This window comes from Mus caroli, unplaced genomic scaffold (genome assembly GCF_978045245.1).
Source record: "Mus caroli unplaced genomic scaffold, Mus_caroli_1 scaffold_15, whole genome shotgun sequence".
Taxonomy (NCBI): Eukaryota; Metazoa; Chordata; class Mammalia; order Rodentia; family Muridae; genus Mus; species Mus caroli.
The window spans coordinates 16,167,687-16,182,872 of NW_028227270.1; the positions used below are offsets into that span (position 1 = coordinate 16,167,687).

At 42.0% G+C, this 15,186-nt stretch overlaps 1 protein-coding gene across 9 annotated transcripts in view; it reads left to right on the forward strand.

Annotated features, from left to right (window-relative positions):
• Positions 1–15,186, forward strand: part of Rnf180 (ring finger protein 180) — a 179,322-nt gene that overhangs the window by 40,266 nt on the left and 123,870 nt on the right. For 5 of the 9 annotated variants that reach the window (XM_029484985.2, XM_029484984.2, XM_021180542.3 and 2 more), the window contains exons 3-5: positions 7,906–8,004; positions 9,690–10,646; positions 13,500–13,535. In XM_029484985.2, coding sequence (XP_029340845.1) covers positions 7,906–8,004; positions 9,690–10,646; positions 13,500–13,535 — 1,092 coding nt within the window. The remainder of the gene's footprint in view (positions 1–7,905; positions 8,005–9,689; positions 10,647–13,499; positions 13,536–15,186) is intronic. The other 4 variants (XM_085830864.1, XM_021180543.2, XM_085830865.1 and 1 more) reach the window with 1 other exon arrangement.

The following is a 15,186-nucleotide window of genomic DNA, read 5'->3' on the forward strand; positions in this document are numbered from 1 at the left end:
TAGAAAAAGCAGATAATACAGGTATACAAATTCAGATTTTAAAAAGATATAGATAGATATTAATATTTGATATTTATATATTTTTGTATATATATATTTATATAGATTTAAAAGTTTATTCATATATTTCGGGATTCTTAACCTCAAGGCATAGAGAATCATTAAGTAGCACATTTAGTGTGACATCACTGTGATGAGGAAGAGGTAAATCAATGCTTGAGCATCCCGGTGCCTCTCATGATGGTGACATGGGACCCATGTTCTGGGAAACACCTTTCTGAGATAGCCCTTCGGCAGACGCAGGATCTTGACCCAGATTATTTTCTTGAGTGCTACTTATACTTTCTCCAGAATTTGCCACAATTTACTAGTTAAGGGCCACAGTAAGTAGCATCCGCAGATTTCTCAGATTAAAGTTTGAAGTTGTAGAATTATCAGTGATTGCACAATGCTATATTTTCCCCCTGGGGTTCAGGGCGGGCAAGCATGGCGGCACACATAATTGTATTATGTTATGAGTTTAAGAAAAATGATCCAGATGCTTTCTTGATTTTATGCAGTGTGCTTGCTGTTGAATGCGCAAGTAAGGACCCACTGTAACTTGAAGTGCTGTCTAGATAAAGGTCGAGCTGTGTTTCCTTAAGATATTTGAAAGAACCTACAGGGCTTACTGCCCACCATGGTTTTAGCTTGTAACCCATTAGCCTGGTGTGGAAAAGCACGGTGTTCTTTAGACTGTAGCTCAGCAGACCTTATAGGCTGTCAACTTGGAGAACTTTGCCAGCTCAGTCAGTTGTTGAATCTTTGAGACTGGATCAGTAGGAGTAACCACTGTGTGTGGTTACAAAGTCTAAATAAGAAAACCCAAGTAGGAAATCTCTGCTCCCAGCCCCTGAGACTCCCTTTTCTGTTATCTTTGCTATCAGTGAGAAGTTGGTTCCACATAGAAACTGTGTTTTCCAGGTGCTCTCATCCATATGTACAGCATTTATATGTATAGTATTTGCATATAATCGATTTCTGTCCTCCTGTGTAGGAGATCAATGCCTCAAATTAGTCCTATGTCCTAATATCGTTGCTTAATACATCTTGCTCTCTTGTGGCAGAATTCCCAGTTGCCTTTGAAACATTCTAATTGTTTAAGGAAGGAGTTAATTGCTTATCTTTTGAGAAGGTTCAGTCCATTGTCACTGGGCTCTGTGTTCTGGGCCTGGAGTAAGACAATGACCCAGGTGTCAGTTCAGCAGAGGCTCCTCCTGTTGTGGCAGACTAGCTGGAACCTTCAAAGTCATGTCGCCATCCAGTGACCTACTTCCTCTTGAAGTTTCCAGAAGTGCCCTCCCCCCCAAATAACAAAAACCAACCAAAAAAAAAAAAAACCCAAAAAACAAAAAACCCAAAAACAAAACCAAAAAGCCAAACACCAGCTGCTGGGTGCCAGAGTTGAGCATTGGAGCCTTAGGGCACTTTGTGTCCCCTCAGTCCACGTTCTTTTCAAATGTGAAATATAATCATTCCTTTCCATTAACTCCAAAGTCTTAACTTGTTCCAGCCTGCTTCAAACTTCTATAGCCTTTCTCATGTAAATCAGATGTAGATGAGGCTGGTGCATTTTCCTCCAGACAGGAGTCTGTGCAATCAGTATAAGCCCTGTGGTTCCTAAAACACAATGTCCAGGCAGGCATAGGAAAGATAGTCTCATTTGAAAAGGAGGAGAACAGACTGCAGGTCCCCAGTAGGTGTGAAACCCAACAGGACAGAGGTGCTGCCTCTTTATGGGAAACACTACCTTCATTGACTCCTTGATTCAGAGGAGGACCCACAAGCCTCTGCAACCTTTTTAAATCTTTCCATATATGTGTGGGTCTGTAGTTTCAAAAGTGATACCACTATGTGGGCATTTTATATCTGTATCTGTCCAAGAGTGGCCCCACTGTATAGGCTCTTTATATCTGTGTCAGTGGTCCAAGAGTGGCCCCACTGTGTGGGATTTTTATATCTATCTCATTGATCCAAGAGTGGCCCCACTGTGTGGAATTTTTATCTGTATCAGTGGTCCAAGAGTTGCCCCAGCCCCATATAGATTCAGGCTACAATGACTGACAGTGCTCCCACTCAGTAGGTCACATCCTTTGGAAATCTAAGTGGGAAAAGCCTTGGATTCCGTGATTATCACACAAACACCAATGATGTTTACTGCTTGTACCTTCCAGAGCAGCAGCCTGGGCTGCATAAGGGCCTACTGGAGCCCTTGCAGCAGAATGTGGGAAGCAGAGACCTTATAACAGCAGACAGATGTTTGGTTACTTCAGGGAGCCCTCTAGACACCCCGTCAAAGGTCCTAACTGTTGGCTCACAGGTAATCCCACCAGGCTCCTCCCAGGGCTCTAGCAAGGGCTTAAGTCATCACCTGTGGCCATCACCTGCCCTGGCCAGGTGCTTCCGGTGTGGGCTGCGTATAAAAGGACCACAGGCTACGTCAGCTCTGTTCTCAGGGATTCCCAGTGAGCTCCTCTCTGCCCCTTTCTTTGTGCCTCAACCTCTTCTCTGTCCTCATGGCTCTGCTCTGATCTGCCTGTCTATATGGCCACTCTTCTGCCTCTACCACTTCCTTGGTCTCCCCTCCCTTCCTCCAGTAGACCCCTTTACACCAGATCTGTTGCATGGAACAATTTCCCAGGAGCACACCTTGGCACAGGCCGCCATGGGACCCCCCTCGCCACATTATATTTCTCGATACTAGCTTATCTTGAAAACCCTGAAGTGCCTTCAGCATCATTGTGTCGTCGTGTGCTGAGGAAAACCCATTTCCCTCTCTCCATAACAGTTTCTTTATAAGAGGTTACTTAGCCACATCTGGCATTCCTCCCAAACCTGGTTTACAGTCATTACACGGCTAGGCTGAGTGTTCACCTCATTCCATGAGCTCTCCTTGAGTTATAAGTGTTGCCTGTCGATCATTTCCCTTCGCTGCACTATGACTGTGTGCAGTTAGAGGGAACCGGGCAGCGTCCTGAATGCTCTGCTGCTTACCTACCTTTTCCCCCTACCACATATCCCAGTTTGCCACACTTTTGTTCTGCATTCCCTAAAGTCCTAGGACTCAGGGCAGCCAAATTCTTTGCACCTTTTCCCCCCTAAAGAGAGCTTTTGGTAGTACTTGCTTGGAATTTTAGTTTTGGGAAAATTTAATTAAAAACAACAAACAACAAACCAAGCAAGCTCAAGATGGAGCCAGTTTTAGCCTCAAGTGCCCCCTTCCTGCTTCAGACGCTTGAGTACTGAGATTCCAGGCACTCACCTTCATGCCCATTTCCAGTGACCTCTGCTCCTTGTTCCTCATTTCACCCTGAGATGTCATCTAGATCACCTCAGGACCTGCATTTCTACCCAGGTGTGATTACCACTTATTAACCTGAAGGGCCTGGGACCTGCCTGCAGCTCCTTTCCTTCTGAAACTTCCCCAGAACTGCTGGGACCAGTTGATTCACAGCAATGGACATATTTCCCAGCATGCCCTTCAACACTGCTCCAGCCGCCATTACCCAGTGTCAAAGCCCAGTTCATATGTTTGTTCATAGCTACACCAGGCTTGTCTGGTGCCAGTTTTTAGCCTGGTTCTGTTTTGTACCACAATATGAAACACCACACAGACACTGTGTAACTCAACAAGGATTTGTTTTATTCTTTTTAAGTGTGTGTGTGTGTGTGTGTGTGTGTGTGTGTGTACTTGTGAGTACAATTAGCCACTGAGGCCAAAGCCATCAACTCTCCTAGCACTGGAGTTCCAGACAGTTGAGAACTACCCAGCGTGGCTGCTGGCACTCAAATTAGGCCATTCTGTAAGAGCAGTTCTTGTCCATCACTGAGCCATCCCTCCAGTCCAGAGACCTGGTGACTTAAAGAGGAAAAAGAATCTTAACTCTTCTAGAAGCTAGGAAATGCGGTATCCAGGTCATAAGCATTTGCCTTTCTACCGAAAACTCCTATATTTATCTGAAAATGTTGTCAAATTTTAATTTTAAAATCTAAAATTTGGGGGATTGAAAGATGGCTCAGTGAGTTCCAGACAGTTGTAAGCTGTCATTCAGGTGTTGGGAATTAAACTCAGGGGACCTAACACCCTCACATCAATGCATATAAAATAAAGAAACTTGTTTTCTTTTTTAAATCTGAACTTTTCAGAAAGGTAGTTCAGGTCAGGCCCTTAATGGGTTCTGTTTTAGTCAGGGTTTCTATTCCTGCACAAACATCATGACCAAGAAGCAAGTTGAGGAGGAAAGGGTTTATTCAGCTTACATTTCCACATTGCTGTTAATCACCAAACGAAGTCAGGACAGGAACTCAAGCAGATCAGGAAGCAGGAGCTGATGCAGAGGCCATGGAGGGATGTTCCTTACTGACTTGCTTCCCCTGGCTTGCTCAGCTTGTAGAACCCAAAGTCTACCAGCCCAGGGATGGCACCACCCATAAGGAACCCAAATGTCCCTCAGCAGAGGAATGGATACAGAAAATGTGGTACATTTACACAATAGAATACTACTCGGTGATTAAAAACAATGATTTCATGAAGTTTGCAGGCAAATGGATGGAACTTGAAAATATCCTGAGTGAGGTAACCTAGACACAAAAGAACACACACAATATGCACTTACTGATAAGTGGATATTAGCCCAAAAGTTCGGAATACCCAAGATACAATTTGCATACCAAATTGTATACCATATAAAGATACCATATAAAGATCATATAAAGATCTTTATGATCATATAAAGATCATACCATATAAAGATCAGGAAGAAGGAAGACTAAAGTGTGGATGCTTCTGTCCGTCTTAGAAGGGGGAACAAAATACTCACAGGAGGAAATATGGAGACAAAGTGTGGAGCAAAGACTGAAGGAAAGGCCATCCAGAGACTGCCCCACCAGGGAATCCATGCCATATACAATCGCCAAACCTCGACACTATTGTGGATGCTGGGAATTACTTGCTGACAGGAGCCTGATATGGCTGTCTCCTGAGAGGCTCTGCCAGAGCCTGACAAGTACAAAGGTGGATGTTCACAGCAACCATTGGACTGTGCGAGGAGTCCCCGATGGAGGAGTTGTAGAAGGGACTGAAGGAGCTGAGGGGGTTTGCAGCCCCATGGGGGGAGCAACAGTGTCAACTGGACAGACCCCTCACAGCTCCTGGCAACTGGACCACCAACCAAAGATTGCTCATGTAGGAACCCAGGGTGCTGGCCACATATATGGCAGAAGATGGCTTTGTTGGACATCAGTGGGAGGATCAGCCCTTGAGCCTGAGGGGATTGGATGCCCCAGTGTAGGGGAATGCCAGGGCAGGAAGGTTGGAGTAGGTGCATGAGTTGGGGAGCACCCTCATAGTGGCAGAGGGAGGAGGTATGGGATAGGGGGTTTCCACAGGGGAGACCTAGAAAGGGGATAACATTTGAAATATAAAGAAAATATCCAATAAAAGAAAAAATATTACTTGATTGACTTGAAAAACAGTTGTTCTTTATCTTCCCCATCAACAAAAATTAAATTCCACCAATTTGCAGTTTAAAAACTTTGTACAAAAAAAAAGGTTAAAAAAGTCAGGAAACATCAAATTAAAATACATAAAACAAACAAAAAATATTCAGGTTTTAAAATATTTGCAGAAATCAATTTAATTATCAATTTAAGAACTACTCTGTCTTTTATACATGGCATGGCCTGGTAGGAGGCTAGACTGGGAGGTGTTCCCACTGTACAGTACTGCAGCCATTAGTGATCTTTTCTGCCTGTGTTTCCCTATGCCCTGTGTCAAGAAAAGGAATCAATGAGCCGGTTTCTACCTCGTGGCGTATTCTTCTTCAGGAGTGATTAGGGAGCCACTGTGAGAGAGCTGGGGACTATCTACCATGGCCTCTCCTTTCCTAAGTTTCCACCTACGCAGTAATGGCCTCTTCGTATGTTCATGCACTTCACTGCCCCTATTGCAAGGCTCTCATCTTTGTCATGGCAACCTGGGAAAGCTGTCTTCTATAAGCTGAGCTGAAGTTTGGGCACCTTGGCTAAAGTTTCCTTAGGCAGCTGAAACATTTTCCAAAAGACTTTCTAGCTCCCATTGAAATTGTTTTCAAACTCTGTTGAGATAAGATTTTTTAAAGGTATTATAATAGAAAAACAGCTCAAAATCTTTTATTTTTCTTTATTAAATGTATCTTTTATATAATACATAGAATGTTAAAAATACATTTTAATGAGATAATGGGATCTCTTGATTGTGTATTTATATTGAACTTTCTATTTCCTAATGGTTTAAAAACCTTCATGATCCTTCTTCCTTTTTGAAATGCATTTTCTTGTCACCCCGCACTCACTGTACTGTGTAATCGCACACCAGAGCTGCTTGCATTTACTGCTGTGAGTGTCCCTTGATCAGAGATTACTGCTGATGATAGTTGACAGTACATGTTGTCTAGCATGGAACGATGAGTGCCTCATGTCCCTTTCCACTTTTAATTCACCTTGTCATGTCATCATTTTGTTTTTCTAAAGGAAGTGCATTGAACTACCTGCCTTATAGATCTTACCAGTGTATAAATAAATCACACTGCAGTGTTTCGTCCACGCCTACTAAGATCCAATGGTAGAAAAGTTGCCGTAAGGCCCCAGAGGGTTCAGTTTGGGAAATTATACACAGATTATACATAAACTATTTCAGGTAGACTTGGATCCAAGTCATAAGCTAAGGTGGATGATTTAATGAAGTACGTTTTGAGTTGGTCAACCCAAGTACTTTCACATATCACTGTGATGCACAGTTAATAGGTGGGTAGAAACTCCTCTGTTCGTTATTTTGTTAACCTGACTATGGTGACAGTTGTGTTATTGCCTCAGAAATCTTTAGAGAGCACTGTAATTTGGCAGTTGTAGAACTATTTGGTATAAAATCTGACGCTGAGAAATGGCATGTAGGTAGGTAGGAGCCTTATACTTTCTATGTTCCTCTTAACCAACACCTTCATGGCCTTTCACAGAGTGAAATACACATCTAGGTCAGTCCTTAGATGCCTTACAGTTTCCAGGCAGTAACTTGCAGGAGAGAAGCTAAAGCCCAGAGATGTAAATTTACTAGCCTGAAGTCACATACCTAATCAAGATATAAATCTTTAACTTGATTTGCTGAATAGCTTTCTGATGCGATGGGAAGCCATTATGTCTCAACTATTTATCACATTCTGCACAGCTACTTTAGACCTCTTTTATTGAGCTTGTACAGGGAATGTGCTTTTATGGTTACCATCTTGGGGAATTTAACACGGGCTGCCCACTGGGAATCTACTCTGTGACCCTTTGTGCTCACAGGTCAGGATGTTCCTTTTCTGCGTAAGGAAGATACCAGTCACATGAAAGTCTCAGGGCCTACATGAGAGGGAGTCAGGATCTCTTTCTCAACTTCGATGACTTCAGGACAAAAGGCAGGAGGAGAGCCAGAGGCCTCCTGTTTCTGCTGGTTGTCAGCATGTCAGATTGTGTTCATTCCCTTCCTGCCAATCATGTTTATTAAAGGTCTGATAGAGGATACACATACTTCTTTATTGACAGTAGGATCCAAAGAAAGTCAGAGTCAGAAATTGAAGGTTGGGGACAGTTTCTACAAACAACACTAATGTCATACACAGATCTAAAAATGAGCCACTAGATATGTCATTCAGTGACAGTTTTTGAATCATAGGTACTTATTTCCTGAAAAAGAAATTGGATCCTAGCTTTGGATGATGGGAAGAAATGATATAAAGCAATGTGCATTTGATTTATAACCAAAGTGGGGTTTTTATTTTTTTATTCTTTTAATATGGAAATTGTGAAATAAATTCTGAAATGATAGTCACTCGTATCCTTTTTCCATAGCAGGACAGACATGAATCAGTTGATGCTCAAAACACCTGTCACCTGTGGCACATGAATGTAGATGCCCTTCCGGAGTGGATCAGCTGCCTGCTGCAGAAGGTAAGCTTCTTAGTTCCAGAGAAAGTGAAGACTAAACACCCTTCATCCCAGTCACGTGGGCATCTCTTCCTTAGATGTGTTGTTTCAAAACACAGCGAGGGATTCTGTTTCTCTTGATTACACTCACCTGCTCGTCCACTCTTTCTGGGGCACTTCAGTCCTTTTCTGTACAACTGTGCACCTGATATTTCCAGCCTCTAAATGTGCACCCAGATACTAACCTGGTTTGTCCCATTTCTACTGTTCTTTGTTTTCAAGTGAGACATTGCCTAGCAACTGGCAACCGCTGTCCATCTTCTCACTGCCTTTCTTTCCCCTCTGCTTTATATGTCTATTTATGCAGACTCATGCACACGGCATTATATAACACTGGTGAATATGCATGAGCATACAGGGACACACAAATATATCATCAAGCACACATGGTTACGTGTGAGTACACACACACACACACTCAAACATACACACACATACATACACTCAAATATACACACAGAGAGACACAGACACACAAACACATATGCACACACACTCAAACAGGCCTACCGTGAGATTACTCTTTTCCTGTTCATTTTTAAGGGCCTCCAACAGAATGGAAACAACATAAAACCAGAAACCTTTACTCTTTGCTAGGTAGTATGTCCTTTGCATCCAGAGTAGTACAATACCAGTATTGATAGTTATATCAAGAGATTGAAATATCTTTATGCATCCACCATACATACACACATTTAAAGTAAGCTGCATAATTAATGTCTCTTCTGCAGTGATGAAAATGGAAATGTTTTCCTCTAAGTAGTATTAAATGAAATAGAATCAGAAAAAGAACTCTCTTGTTAATTGAATGCTTTATTTTGCATTATTTTATTTTGCATTGTTCAATACTTGTCTTGAAAAGGGATAAGGAATCTGACCTTTGAAAACCTGTAACTAAATTCCTTCACTGAGTAACTTATGTTTTTGTTTAAAAGTGCCACGTGGTGGCTCTCATTTGAATCCATGCTTAGATTTTGATTTCCTGGGGGCATGCTAGCACCCTGCTTCCAAGTGTCCTGAACTTCACAGAATAGATTACAACCCTACAGAGACCCCACTGTCTTTCTTGACAATTTTAAATCAGTTCGTTAATTTCTAATCTGAATATGGAAATATACTATCTAAGCTAGGCGATTGATACCTCTCGGTTGTATGTAGAAAACCAGGGAGCTCTTTCTTCTGTTGGCTGATAAAGTTTCCTCCCCCTGTGCTTGGCATGCAAGAAGTGAATCAGAACAGACACTTTTCTGTGGGATTTTACTTGCAAATGAAGCTCTGTAGACTGATTGGCTTCCTGGGTCCATAGAGTATTTTTTTCTTCCTGTTAGTTCACACTGTATCTGTATTCAGCCTATTGTTCAGAGACTTTCTTTAGGAATTCTTGGTTGTTCAGATAGGCATGATTTGTGGCAGGCATGTATCACTCTAGAAATTTGTAGCTGGTTGCTTATCTCTGTTTTCTGGAAGGTTTGTTTCCATTTGCCGTCCTGTCTGCTAATCAGAACACAGAAGGCTAGCCTTTTCAGTAGCAGAAATGAAATGTGCATGTGATCGGCTTTTTTGTTTTGTTTTGTTTTGTTTTTTCTAAACTCATTCTCTGGTCACTTTACAATGAGAGCATTGTCTTTATTTCCCTTTACTACCTGTAGGCCCAGTGGACAGTTGGGAAACTGAATTGTCCTTTCTGTGGGGCCCGATTAGGGGGCTTTAATTTTGTCAGCACTCCAAAATGTTCCTGTGGCCAGCTTGCAGCTGTACATCTCTGCAAGAGCCGGACTGATCACCAGGCGGCACAGGCAGGCAGACTAACGAGACCAGCGCTGAAACGTTTGCCACGTCCCGGAGTCCCTTCAGGTTGTGATAAGGACACTCTACTGACAGGTGGCGGCTCCAAAACCAGAAACCACCGGCTTTTAAGCATGGCCCGAAACAGCCACGGCCTTGGAAGACTTACAGAAGCACTCTGCCTGGAGGTGCGAGCGACGTATTTTGAGATGAAGAATGAAAAACTACTCTTCAAAGCATCGGACCCAAAATGCCAGCCTTTTGTTCCTCAGCCTGACACCGGCAGGTGTCCTTCAAGAGCGTCTCACAGAAAGTCACACAGTTTGGACCTGAACATCAGTGAGAAGCTGATTTTATTACCCACTTTATATGAAATACATAGTAAGCCTACTGCCTATCCCAGGCTAAATGAAACGGGACCCATTGACCTTTCAGGCTTGGCTTTACCGTGTAGTAACAGTAGCTGCTCCTTTCAAAGCTCACCTAGTTTTGATCCTAATATGCTGCTGCACAGACTTTCAGTGGCTCCCCATGAGACCCAGGCACAAAGGGGAAGAGAATTCCAGTGCGGCCTAGAAGCTTCTTCAGTCTACTCAGATCACGCTAACGCTAACAGCCTGCCATTCCTGATGGATCTGCCCTCAGCGGGGAGGAGCGTGCTGGAGGCCTCGGACCAAGAAGAGCACCTCTCCCCGCTGGACTTCCTGCGCTCTGCCAGCTTCCCCTTGGGCACCATTAACCACAGGCTGAACAACAGAGAGAGAAGCAAGTTGAGGACTCTGCGAAGGCAGCAAAGGCGCGAACGATGGCTACAGAAGCAGGTAAGCGCTTTACAATCAGTTTAGCAAGAAATAGTGTCCCTAAGTACTGGGGTGTATGGCACAGAGGTCAATGTGAATGTATGCATTCTGAAATCTTAGTCTTAAGTTATGAGATGATGTGTCACTCTGTACACCGAATAATTATGCGGCCCTCTTCGCCTTGGCACTGTGTATATGTATAAGCACTGCTTCTATGTTCATAGAGAGGCCCCTTGCAGCTTTCCCCAATGCTGCTAGGATATTAGAAGCCACTTACCTTACGATATTGAGACTGGATGATTGTCCCAAATATTTTAAATCTATTCCATGTTTGGATTGCTTTGCTATGGTTTTATTTCAGGTTGAATTTAAAGAAAAAAAAGTATCTTTCCAAATTTAAAATGATAACAATTCATTCACTTTGTATGACATTTATTTTAATTTAATATTCAAGACACTGCATCCATATGTTCATACGGTTGGACATAAATAACTTGACTGAGTGTTGAGACTGACCTTTGTAGCAGAGCTGGATTCTTTAGAGTTTGAATTCCTTGTGTGCCCCTCACAATGTTATCATGGTTCTGTGTATGAAAGCAAATAATAAAATTTATCTCCTGTGGAAACCAATTAAAGTCAGTGCATGATAAGCTATGGAGTTTGAAAGTTTGGGAGCTAGTATAAACTCTTTTTGAAGATTACCTTTTTTTGTTTGCTTAATCACAGACAGTAGTTCTTATTAGTATGTTCTATATTAACAACATCCTAAGAATTAAAATAAAGAAAACTGAAGCTGCCCAGGTGACCTCATTATGATCCTATTCATAGAGTCAAAAGAATAAATAAATAAAAGTGCTGCGCTGAGTGCTTCAGACAGAGTAAGGGTTTCCTTAGCATAATCATAGGCATTGTCCTGTGCATGTTTGACTTGTAACGAGTGAGATGGTTCCAGTTTGATTATTTGTAAATGATACCCACGTATGCACTACGGAAATGAGGATGCTTTTGTATTATCCCCCCATGCTGTTAGATCCTGTGAAGCGATACAATTAAAAGTGTGTATGGAGAAGTTTATTGATACCCTAGTAAATTGGAGATGATCATTCTTCAGGAAGAATATCTTCAAAACAATGTGCAGGGCTCTGAAGTAATTGTTTTGCAAGTAAAAATGTTTTTAAAATTGTGAAAATTGGATTTTCTGTATACCAAAGTGTTACAGTTTAGAGAGAAACAAGTACAAAGTAAAGTATTGAATTTTTGATAGATGAAATTATTTCTATTCATTCATACACACACACACGAGTGCACACACACATGCACACACACACACACACAATATTGGCTAGTATGCTTTGCCAATTCATCAGAACTGAGGAATTTGAGTCACATGTGCTACCTGTCAGTGTAGCGACTGACAGAGAGGATCCTAACAGACTTCACTGGTAGACTGCGCAACAGACAGGCAAGTGCCGAGGATATGGTAAGCAGAAAATCTGTGAATTTATGATTCACACACACCACTGTCAGAGCTAGAAAACTTCATGAAGTGTGTCTCGCTGATTCAAACAGAAAGACAGATACTAGCAAGAGTTAATATCTGAGATAAAATAATGGCACAATTTGACAAATCATCCATGTTTAATCAAGGTTTATTCCATGAACATTAGTCATATGCCTGCTTGAGGTAGCAAGGCCTTGAGTAGTGACATCCATCCAAACAACTCATTTTTGTTCTCTATCGTACAGGGAGGAACCCAGAGATGTGGCCTTACTGGGTGACTTCACTGTCTCTGAGCCACGCCCTGGGCCCAGGTGCTCCCCTTTCCGTTTTGATTTTTTATTTTTTAATTATAAAGCCTCACACAAAAATAATGGTTATAATTATTAGTAATTAAAACTCATTTTCTAGTGAAGTTATTGATTGTGCTGCTGCGGTTTTGGAGACTGCCGTAGGGACTACACTGACCCTGCGGGCAGACCCCTCTATTGGCATGTTGACAGCAACTCTCCCGGACTGTGGATTCAATGCCATGCCACTTTTTCATGTTCATCTTCAGGTTTTCTCACCAGTGCTTCTTCTGTTTGTTATCTTTGAAATCTTATTAATGATATATGTCAGAGTTTCAAATAATTGGCTGGGAAAACTAAATTTCTGTCACTTGACATTTTAAGTGAAGCATTGTTTAAGCTAGAAATATTTCCATAGCATATACCATGATAGAAATAGTATTAATATTTTACCAAAAATCTTAAAGCCCGAGGTTAGAGTATTGCTTTCAAGAGAGAGAGTGCAGCCGATTGGATAGAATCACTGCTCTGTTACCAAGCATGCATTGACGTCGTCTTTGGGGAAAGCATGAAACTGTGCTGTATTCAGCTACCAAACGTCCTTCCAGACAAACATAGTCTCTTCCCTAATTGTCATTTATTAAAGATGTACTTACTCAGGATGTATAGGTCTCTGATAGAAATGCACTTTTAGGCTCACCTCATGCCCCAGCAGAGGGGATTCAGCAGACCCCGTTGTTCCACATGCCTTTACCCATCCTTGATCCACGAGATCACTAATCTGTTCTCCATTTATTTGTCTTAACTACTGATAATACTATAAAACTGTGACGTAGAAGTAGAGTCACAAAGCATGCACTCTGGAGACTGACGTTGTCTATGACATTTATCAATTGTTCCAGGAATTTCTATCTATGGTGTGTTCCTTTCACTGCTCAGTAATATTCCATTCTGTAAATGAACCATGATTTCTCTACCATAAAAAGATGAGTAGATTGTCTCAGGTGTTAGTCATGTATGAGCAGAACTATTATAAACTGATATGTATAACTTTTAATAAATTAATATATTTTTTTATTTTTCTAGGGTAAATACTCAGGAGTGGGCTTGCTGGATCACATGGTAAGTACATATTTAGTTATACAAGAAACTGTCAAGTAGGTTCCCTGGGAGACTGCACTGTGTTCTGAACAGCTGAGGATGGGATTTCTCACGTCTGTGCATCCTTGAAGCCAGACAGCGGTGTTCTTTAACTCTTTGTGTTTCGGTCACTCCAATACTGTGTGTACTGGTGTCAGGCTTTGGTTGTAATGCACCTGCCCCTTGGTTTTTATATGTATACCATGTTTGAAAGCATTAACAGTATTAATATATTACTAAAAGTCTTAGTAGAAAGATAAAAATAAGATGAGTATCAAAGAGAAACTACAGCCAATTTTCAGTAAGTCTCTTCAGCAGAGCTGAGGGGCATCTTCTTCACATGTGTTCAGATATATTCATTTGTGCATTTCTCTATAAGCCTGAGGACAATTTTATTATGGCTTAAAAGAAAAATATTGGGGGGGGGTAGGTAAGTGGTAAGATTCAGCCCAGTCTAGAGGAGAACAGAGGAAAGACAGAAAAGCCCGAAGTGTCAGGAAGCCATGTTGGAGAAGAAGTAGGTGGAGAACAGAAGCTAGGCTGCTCTTCTCAGCCTAACTTAGAAAACTGGCAAGACCTTGGAAGCTGCACGTCTCTGGCTCTGTACAGGATATACTGAGAGTAGAGAAGAAAGTGTGCCTGCCTCGTTAGAGGGATGATTTTCCCACCTGTCTCTTTAGCAGGGTTTACGGTGAGTCCCCATTCTGAGAAGTGGCTCCTCCCACTGGTGACTGGTCGATTGGCCCTGTGATAATTCTGTTCTCATAACTAAAAGGAATTTTCCCCTAAGGGAAAGGGTGGCAAGAGTTCTGTATTAATCATAGCTAAGGACCATTAATGCTACCCTTATCAACCAACCATGTTGGGAGGCCCACAAAATTCAAAACCCAAGCTCTTGCATAGCAAACAAGGCTAATCTTGTAAGTATATAGGCCTACTCTGTCAACTGTTATTTGCTTATAGAGTTCGGGGATGAAGCTCAAAGATGAAAAATTCTCCTTCATTACACAAATATGCACTATTATAATACATTGTTTTTTATGTTGAATCAATAGCATCCTTACATTGGCTTCCAACTGTTGTTCTCAGAAGCCCCCACAGATGCCACTGCCTAGGACAATGTGGTTTATCATCTGACAGTGATAGGGTAGCATTGTGCAAATGAGCCTTTTGTTGCTGAGGCCAAGGTGTTGGTGGAGACCTGGGCAGAACTCTTCCTTGCTTGTTAAAGTGTCTACAGGCTTCCATTCATTGGTTTATGGTTCATCTGGCAACAACCGTGCTGTAATCTTGTCGTTATTTTTATTTGTATCTTCTTAGAGATGCTCCATAAAAACTAAAAATGTTAAACACATATGTAGGTGCATGCATCTGCCTGCCACATGTGTGTGGGTACTCACAGAGGACAGAAGAGGGTGTTGCATCCCCTGGAGCTAGAGTTTGATGTAGATGTGTGCTACATAATGAGAGAGCTGGGAGCTGAACCCAGGTCCTCTGGAAGAGCAGCAGCACTCTTAACTGCTGAGCATCCGTGTAGCCCCCTCTCCGACACCTCCCTACTTCCTGACTCTACATTGGGAACATTCAGATCATCCAGAGTGACCCTTTACCCCATTTCGAGGTCCTTAACTCA